Source organism: Meleagris gallopavo, chromosome 1 (genome assembly GCF_000146605.3).
Source record: "Meleagris gallopavo isolate NT-WF06-2002-E0010 breed Aviagen turkey brand Nicholas breeding stock chromosome 1, Turkey_5.1, whole genome shotgun sequence".
Classification (NCBI taxonomy): domain Eukaryota; kingdom Metazoa; phylum Chordata; class Aves; order Galliformes; family Phasianidae; genus Meleagris; species Meleagris gallopavo.
Window position 1 is genome coordinate 33315969 of NC_015011.2, and position 9302 is coordinate 33325270.

Consider the following 9302-nt stretch of genomic DNA (forward strand, 5'->3'; position numbering starts at 1 on the left):
TTATGTTAGCTGGACAATATTGGGTTCTTCCTGTTAGTCTATAACTCAGGTGATGTAAGGGATCCGTTAGCACTCTCCATTAAGCGGGGCTCTGCTCATCCTTAACTGCAACAGTGTCAATACCTCGTTGATTACTTAATCACAGAATCACCAAGGTTGGAAAAGACCTTAAAGATCATCCAGCCCAACCACCCACCTATCACCAATAGTTCTCACTAAACCATGTCCCTCAACACAAAATCCAAACGTTCCTTGAACACCTCCAGGGTCGGTGACTCCACCACCTCCCTGGGCAGCCCATTCCAGTGCCTGACCACTCTTTCAGAAAAGTAGTATTTCCTACCGTCCAGCCTAAATTTCCCCTGGCGCAGCTTGAAGCCATTCCCTGTAGTTCTCTCACTAGTTAAGCAGAAGCATAGTTCTTCTGGAAGATGCCCAGTGCCTCAGTGATGCAGGTGTGCTGCCAATGAGAGGACCGATAATAATATTAAAGTAGTACATCAGATTTTTAAGAAGTCCGTATATCTAATATTATCTTAAATGCTTTTAAAACTCTAAGCTATGTGCTTTTCTAGTGAGTCTTATTTTTCTTACAGGAAATATTGACTAAATCACAAAAGTAGGCTATTCACGTTTTTTCATGGCACAGTGTTTAATTCTGCATGTCTATGCAAGTCTGTTCACGGACAAATCTTTTGTAGGACTGTTGATTAAAGGGATGATTGTAAAACCTGCATATTCTTTCCCCTTAGACTGTTTATACCATGGCTCAGTTTCCTTTCCCACAACTGGCAGAATTAAGGGAGAAGTACACTTACAACATTACTCCTTTCCCTGCGACAGTAAAGTCAACTTCACTTTCAGGGTAAGTTTGAAATGCAGTGGATCATTGTCAGATATTGAAATGACATCTTCCCTTATATGCACTTAAAGAAAATAAAGATGCTTAGTAGTAATCATGTTAAAGAATGTCTCTTTCCTTTTTCCCTTATATTCTCCTTTGTCAGAAGGCTAGGCAGAACCAGAGATAGTGATGAAGAGAATGATCTAGATGATGAAGACTCCATTGCCAATGCAATTGGCTGTCTTGGACCATTAAGTGGCTTTTTGGCACCAGAGCTCCAAAAGTACCAGAAACAGATGAAAGGTAAAAACGTTCTAGTTAATTTTGAAAAATGGAATTAAATCTGCATGCCCCTGCAGAAATCACTTGTATATTCAACTGTGAAAGCTGCTGTGAAAATGGTATTTTTAATTCATATAGGGATTACAGCAGATAACAAATTACTTCCTCTGCAGTCCATGAAGATGCATTGAAAGTCAATTTCAAAGGCTGCATATATACAGTAAATAATCCTATGGGATAAGGATTTGGCTACAGTAATGTTTGAAAAAACAACAGTGAAGTGTTGCCCTCCCAACAAAAAAAAGAAGCAAGCGTGTGAAAAAGAAGTCTAGCCTATGTCCACGCTAATTTTCAAGAAAGCTATTTGGCAGTCAGCATCTTCTGAAGAGTATGCCTTTAATAAATAATCTTGACCTTCATTAGCATATGTGTATATAATACTGGAACATGTCAGTGAAGATTAAATTCTGCAGGTAATTTCACCGCTCTATTGATCAAACCTTTAGACTGTATAGAATCATAGAAGGGCTTGGAAGGGACCTCAAGGATCATCAAATTCCAACCCACATATTGCAGGCAGTGTTTTTAACCACTAGATCATGTACTAGACCAGGTTGCCCAGGGCCGTATCCAACCTGGCCTTGAGCACCTTCAAGGATGGGGCACCCACAACCTCTCTGGGCACCTTGATCCAGCACCTCATCACCCTCTCCTCCTGACATCTAATCTAAATCTTTCCTTCTTTCATTTAAAACCATTGCCCCTTGTCATATCACAGTCTACCTGTGTGAAAGGTTGATTTCTCTCCTGCTTTTAAATCTCCTTTTAAATACTGGAATGCTCTACATTAGTGAGCACCGGCTCCAGCGATGCTTCACCTGTTGTTGGTATGTCCAGTACCTGAACTAGAAAGTTATTGTTGGTGGACTCTAGGAATCTCCTGGATTGCTTGCTTGCAGCTTGCCATGTTGTCTTCTCAGCAGATATGTGGGTGGTTGAAATCTCCCATCAGAATGGGAGCCAGTGAGTACAATGCTTCTTGCAGCTGGAGCAGGATGGCCTCATCAACAGTCTGCCCTTGATCAGATGGCCTTTAGTAGACCCAACCACCAGCTGTTCTTTATTGGTTCTGCCCCTAGTTTTATACCACAGGCTCTCAACCTGTTCCTCACTGTTTCTCCGAGGGAGCATTCTATCCACTTTTTTAACACAGAGGGTAAGTCTCCCACTCCTCCCACCTTGTCTATCCCTTCTAAAAAGCTTACAGCCCTCAGTGGTGGTATTCCAGTTATGTGAATCATCTCACCAGCAGTAAAATCATAATTTTCCAAGTGCATCATGGTCTCCAGCTCCTCCTGCTTATTTCCTACTCTGTGTGCATTGGTATAGAGGTCTCCCAGCAGCTCTAGATTAAAGCTGTCAAGAGCCCAGTCTTGTTGCCTAGTATATTCTTGGGTATATTTGGGGTATATTCACTTTAAGAAAAAAAGATTGGATATGGTTTAGGGTGTTCTGACAAAATGCTACTATTTTTTCGAATCCTTCAATTGAAATAATTTTTTTGACAGAATTAAATGTTCAGATGTGCAAACGCTCAAAGCAGAACAAAATTCTGATACAAGGGAAGAACACGATGAGAAGAACATAATCTTTCTTAACTTACAGCAGCTTTTATGAAATGGTGTTTGATGGTGATGTCATGATATCTTGGGAGGGGCTATAGTTTAAAAGAATAAAATGTGGATGAGTAAAGAGGAAAACAGACTGATGTAGCAGACAGAGTTATATGATTACCCATCATTGTTCTTGTGGATTGTTTTACTGAGACCTTTATGCTGAAATTTTCACTGTTGATTTTTGTGGCGTCTTTTTTTTTCCTTTTTCTTTCTTGAGGGTGTATAAGTCTCCACCTGATACTTCAAGCTAGCACTTAGTCAGAACATCAAACTGCTACTGCAGACTAAACCAAAGACAAACAAACATCCCTTGAAAAAGGATTATCCCCTTGACCCCGGTGTTCCAGTTTGGTGGTGCATCAGAAACAGCTGTGAAAATAAATGGCACTGCTTCTTTTGCTCTGTGGTTGCATATCAGAGAAGCTCGGAAGTTGCCTGACTCCTCAGCTGCTCTGCTTGCTACTGTCAGTTTATTCTCTGTGGTCCTATAACCGTTTCTTGATGCTTCTTGCTAGTATCACTTAGACCATTTGTTTAACCTCATGCTTCTTCAACTTCAACACATTTTATAACTTGCAGTTTTAGCCTCTTTGACCAGCTGAGTATTTTTAAGAATACTTTTTTTTAATATTACTTTAGAAATGGCTTGGTGTACTTTAGGGTTATTGGAAAGCCGTGATCATAACTTTCCACTGCTTTGTTAATTGATGATGTATTCTTAAAACATGCACTCCTCCCCCTGCCTCCCACCAAATCCTTACTATTCTTAAGGAGTAGCTCTAGAAATATATATTTGTTAAAAATACTGCAGCTTTATTAAATATGTGTATTGTAACAACTTTCATTAAAGACTACAGTTAAATAAGAGAATAGGAATCAGCCATAGGCTTGCCTTGCTGATAATCTGCAGAACTCTTAAGTATACCAATTAACTCCTTGTCTCCACTTTATTCCCACTCCATGCAGACCAGAATGAAGAACAAAGTCTGGGCTCCAGTAACATTGCAGAACTTAGTCCTGGAGCAATAGAGTCTTGCCGAAGCGAGTATCACGCTGCTTTTAACAGCATGATGATGGAGCGTATGACCACTGATATCAATGCACTGAAAAAGCAGTATTCCAGGATAAAGAAGAAACAGCAACAGCAGGTTCATCATGTGTATATCAGAGCAGGTAATACATCAAAACATACTCAGTTACTGATTTATTACAAGCCAATCTCATAACAGGAGGCAAGACCAATAATGCTCTTTTACTTTTAGCCAAATAGGGAAAATGAAAGATTGACTTGTGACATTAATAGCAGAGTAGTTACAACTTAATATATACAAAACGCAAATGAGAAGGTGACGATGTTTTTTCTTTTGTCAGGATCTGAAGATGATGACCCTGGGATATTTTTAGGTCCCAGGGACCAGCTGAACAATGGTATTTAAAGGCGTCGTTGCTATCTGGGTGCACTGTGCTGATCTCTCTGATTCAAATTTTAAATCTTTGGCATTCTTGGAGTTGACATACTGATGCACTGGAAAAAATGATAAAAGGAGATGAGTACACTTTGGATCAAGCAGTAGATAGATTCATAGCTGGTACATAGCTTCCTACACCCCTGAGATCATCAGGGCATGGCAGGTTCAAATGTTTCCATTGTAGCTGACAGTTTATCTAGCCCTAATGATATTCTCTCAAATTCAGGCTGGATGTTAGTTTGTTATTTAGCAATCTGTGTTACAGAATCTGTTTCTCCAGTTGGGATTCAGTGATTTGGAGATCAGCCTGAACAGGGCAACCAAAGGTTTTAGTAGGTATGCAAGCTCCTTGTTGGAAGTCATCTTTCCAAGTCAGCATTGAAACATGCAGATGGATCACTGCAGAGAGTTTTATTCCTCTCCCTCTGGCTAAACTTTTTTGTAGGAGCTGCTACTTTTCATTAATGTTAGCATCTTTTTTGAAGGAAATTCTTTTCAATAGTGGCAATGTATCTGCTTTGAACAAAGGCAGTAGCTGTGCTGAAACAGTGCAAACAGTAAGATGTTGATTCCCAAGGACTGCCAAAAAAAAAATAAAAAAAAATCAAACCAATACAGTAACAGTTCTAATTTTTCTAATCATGTCACAAGGCTGGGTTTGAGATTTAATCACACTATCACCTAATTACCTAATTCTGAATTTACTGCTGTGATTTGAATTAGAGGATATAATAATAAGTTGGTGTGGTTTTATCTATTAAAAATATATTGGTTCATTTTGTATTCACTCAAGCCTCATGGGAAGGCTTACATGACTGACTTCATGTAGGGACTGAATTGCCTGTTAGAGCTGGAATAGAAATGAAGGAGGGGGGTGCAGATATCAGAAGCCAGTTTCAGGTACAGCACAATTTCACAAATGGAGGAACTGTATTAGTTATGATTTTTCTCATGGTTTTCCTGGCTCAGGACTTAGTAAGTATGGAGGGAGAATGGAATTATAGCACCTTTAGCTTTGTTTTTGACTCCAAACTGTAAGAGGAATTCAGTGATTTTACTTGAAGTCAGTCCTACAAACCTTTGCTATACCTCAAGAAAGGCTACAAATTGTCTTTGCTGATAGATCCTTGGAACATTTTGTTTTGACATTAATTTAACAATACTGTACTTCTTCCAAACACTTTCTTTCAGACAAAGGGCCAGTTACCAGCCTCCTCCCTTCTCAGGTAAACCATTCCCCAGTGATAAACCACCTCCTTTTAGGAAAGAAGCTGAAATCAAGTAACAAATCTCTCAAGAATGCTGTTATCCACATTCCAAGTCACGCTACAGGGAAGATGTCTCCCATTCCCCAGGAAGATCTTAAATCAAAACTGAACTCTCCGTGGCGCACTCACATACGAGTTCATCGAAAGAATATTGCTAGGGCTAAAGGCCAGCTGGGCTATGGGGATACCATAGGACTTATAGATGAGCAGAGTGAGAGCTGTAAAACAAATTGTCCTGGTGCAAAGGAGGACACTTCCAAACATTCTGATTTTGGAGGAGGAGGAGGTAGCTTGGATGACAGGACTACTCGTAAAGCTGACCAGCAGTCTGCTGATGCAGTTTCTACAGGCAGCAATACAGACATGACAGCGATTCAGCTAAAACTGGAAACGCTGGAACTCACCTCAGATAACAAAAGTGATGCTGAGTCAACATCCAGTCAGTCCTGCCAGCCACATTTATCTGAGTCGTCCACTTCATCCATTGACAGTGGAAACCTGGCTAAATCTCCCCAGCCTGGTAATTCAAAGCCACAAGTCTTCAATCCTTTCCCCAGTGTTAAGCCTCTTCGAAAGTCAGCTACAGCCAGGAATTTAGGGCTGTATGGCCCCACTGAAAGAACGCCAACTGTTCACTTTCCCCAGATGAGCAGAAGTTTCAGTAAATCAGCCAGTGCTAACAACGGGACAAGGAAACGATGATGTACTGCATGGCACTTTCTATTTCTGACAGCAACAAAATTTATATTGCTTTTTTAAATTTTATTTTATTATGTTTGTGTGTATGTGTGTCCCAAAAAGTTTCTAATCTTTACCTAATGAGGACAAAAGTGGTTACCAGATGTATAATTTTGTGTCTTTGAAAACTGTGCTCCCGTGTTGCTATGGGATAGATTAGTGAAGATGCCCTTTGGCATCCTGTTGCTGATTTCAATGTTTCTGTGGTAAAATAAACATTGATTTGGAGCGTGAAGCATACTAAAATCACCAGCTGCCTTTAATCCATAGGCCTCAATGGCTGCCTCTTGTTTCTTTCAAATCTGTGAGGACAAACTGCCTGCCTGGTGCAGCAAAACCATAATGCAGTTTTTAAACCTGTTATGCAGCCTCCTGGTTAGACTTCTTCATCACGCTGAGTAACTGGAGAAGCCACAACTAACAAAAGCACAAGCAGCCCTCGCAATCAAAAGTATCACTTTTGTTGTTGAACATGGACCTATGTTTATACTGAACCATATGGCTTCAATCGTTCTCCAATTGCATGTCATGCTTCTCTTCCCATGGCAGTCCTCTGCTGATCATGTTTTTAATATGAATGTAAATCAGTGAGTTTGAGAATAACAGACATAAGTCCTTCCACAACACTGGTTTGCTCCTTTTCTTTTGCATATAGTGGCTGGAGAGTTGCAGCGCTACAAAATTAGGTATAAGGTACAACTATATGTATAGTTGTGTTGAATGTTATGACACATCTTGGCTTTAGTGGATGTAAAACTATTACCTAGATTACAACCGGTTTTGTAATTAAATCATATTTGCCTGCTTAGCAGTAGGTAAAATACATGAATGTTCCAAAGTAGTTTAGAAGTTAAAATTCTAGAAATAGAGTAGTAAGATACTTAGGGTGCCACTTGTCATTAAAACCCAGCACATCAGCCACTATGTTAGTGGATTGGACCCTTTGGACTGCCAGGAGTTCCCTGCATGGTTCTGGCTTGTTGAGAAACACCAATGGCTAAGTTGTAAGCTGAATATTTACTTCTCAGTTAGTCCCTGCCAGTTGCTTAGAACGTTTTCTCAGAAGCCTGACTTTTGATACATGTCCCCCACTAAAGTTTTGCAAAGCTGATAAATACCATGAGACAAACAACATTTGTATGTGTATATGTAAATGTAAGCAGGTAGGCAAAGAAACTAAATGTGCATCATTCAGCTTTGCGGTTGCAAAATCAAAGCAGTTGAACTCCAGAAAATCAGGTTGCTCTTAAAAGATTACAGCTCTGCCATACTGTATGCATTGACTCTGATTTGTGACATTAGTACTTCCAAGTTCCTCATGATTTGAAACTGTCCTGACTTTAAGCTGATGTAAAGGCAGTAATGACAAATCAATCCCATTGTATCTATTTCCTCATCCTCATTCTTTGTTAAATTTGGAAATTGACATATTATTGTCTATTTATTAATGTATCCCATGACTTCTAGGATGTGATAACAATTTTAGCTGTACAATATACCCTGTTTATTGTTGTGGGGACAAATTTATTTCACTGTTGTATTTTATACAGGTGTATGCATATAGGATAGTATACAAGTACGAACATTATGAATTTTAAACAGTTATAGATCAAATCTTGCCCCTGCCTTATTTCAGGTTAAGTAGTATTGTTGGTAATGATTATTTGTAGCATTAAGTAAACTTAAAATAATGTAGAATTTAGTCACTAATCAATGGACTGTATGAGAACTTTTTCTGCCTTGATTTAAAAGAAACACACTTCTTTTCAAAATTGTACTGTGAATCATTCTCCCCATTTTTTTTCGTAGCGTTAGCAGATCATGCAGCTGTGTATGGAACCAGTGAAAAATAAAAGGAATGTCATTCTGAAAAAGAAAAATGCTAAAATGTCACAAGTATGTGCATGAATTTTCAACACATTAAAATGAGATTAAGTAATGGAAAATTAGCAAGCTTTGCATAGATGATGGTCTGAGGAAAGAAACACCAATAAAATACTAATTCTAGTGATTCAGACAGTGACTGTGCTCTAAGGGACCTGGGCTTTACTTGGACTGTTAGAATTGAGGGTAAGCAACTGTGTGTATTGGTTGGGTGCTGTTTGCAGCAGGAAATTTTGTCTAAAATGACATTCAGTTTTCTTGGTTCCCAATACTGAGTTGTTTGGTACCCCAAAGGATGTTTGACCTACCTAAAATCTGTCTGCTGAGCACACAGCAAAAGCATTTGGTACTGAGGAGAAACATTAAAAAAAGGTCCAGAGAGCCAGGAAACTCCAGAGGAGTTTCCAGTTATTTTTTCTCTAAAGATTCCCTTAATCAAGGAAGGTCTGTGAATGCAGCTGTCTTGGGAGGATCGTCAAAAATTCATCCTAACGGATCACTGTCCTTGTTGCTTTGTTTACTCCCATTTTTCACATTTTTTATTGGTGGAAAATCAAAGCAAGCATTTGTCACGGTGTCCATGAATGCTTTAAGAAGTGCAGAATTGCCCCATGAATGAGCATGTTCAGCCCAAGTGTTGTCAGTCAACAGGAGCTGGAGGGATGGTAGGTTGCTCAAGCACCTAGAGACTGCTCTGAGACCTCTCAGTATCACCTTGTTTGGTGATAGGCATCCTAGAGAAGGTGTGGAAAGGATGAATTCAGCCAGAATCCTGTAGGAAAAGCCATGATGAAGAAGATCTTCTTGATTGTCTTCTCCTGAAGACTTCACGGTTTGCACTGTCTGGAATTTGAGTGATCTCAAATGCGGCAAAGGAAAGCTACGGCACTGAAGTCTACGTGCTCAGTTCTGATGAGAGGTTCAATCACTTTTAACACGATTTAGGGTGCAGAATTGGATGCCACCTAGGGTTTAAAGTCTTTCAGGCTGGTCAGTGGTCTGGCCCACATGCCTTCAGTCTGCATGATGCAACTTCTGCTGTGCTTAATCCTGCACACAGCATGCAGCAGTTACTGGCTCACCGCAGGTTTAACAAGAGCCACAAAACTTTTTCAAGTCTTTCTTTGATAAAACCATACTA

General features: G+C 39.7%; 1 protein-coding gene across 1 annotated transcript in view; it reads left to right on the plus strand.

Moving 5' to 3' along the window:
* Positions 1-8288, plus strand: part of TBC1D30 (TBC1 domain family member 30) — a 50717-nt gene extending 42429 nt beyond the window's left edge. The window contains exons 10-13 of the mRNA XM_019613054.2: positions 753-865; positions 1008-1147; positions 3769-3975; positions 5463-8288. Coding sequence (XP_019468599.1) covers positions 753-865; positions 1008-1147; positions 3769-3975; positions 5463-6241 — 1239 coding nt within the window. The 3' untranslated portion in view covers positions 6242-8288. The remainder of the gene's footprint in view (positions 1-752; positions 866-1007; positions 1148-3768; positions 3976-5462) is intronic.
* Positions 8289-9302: the final 1014 nt, after the last annotated feature.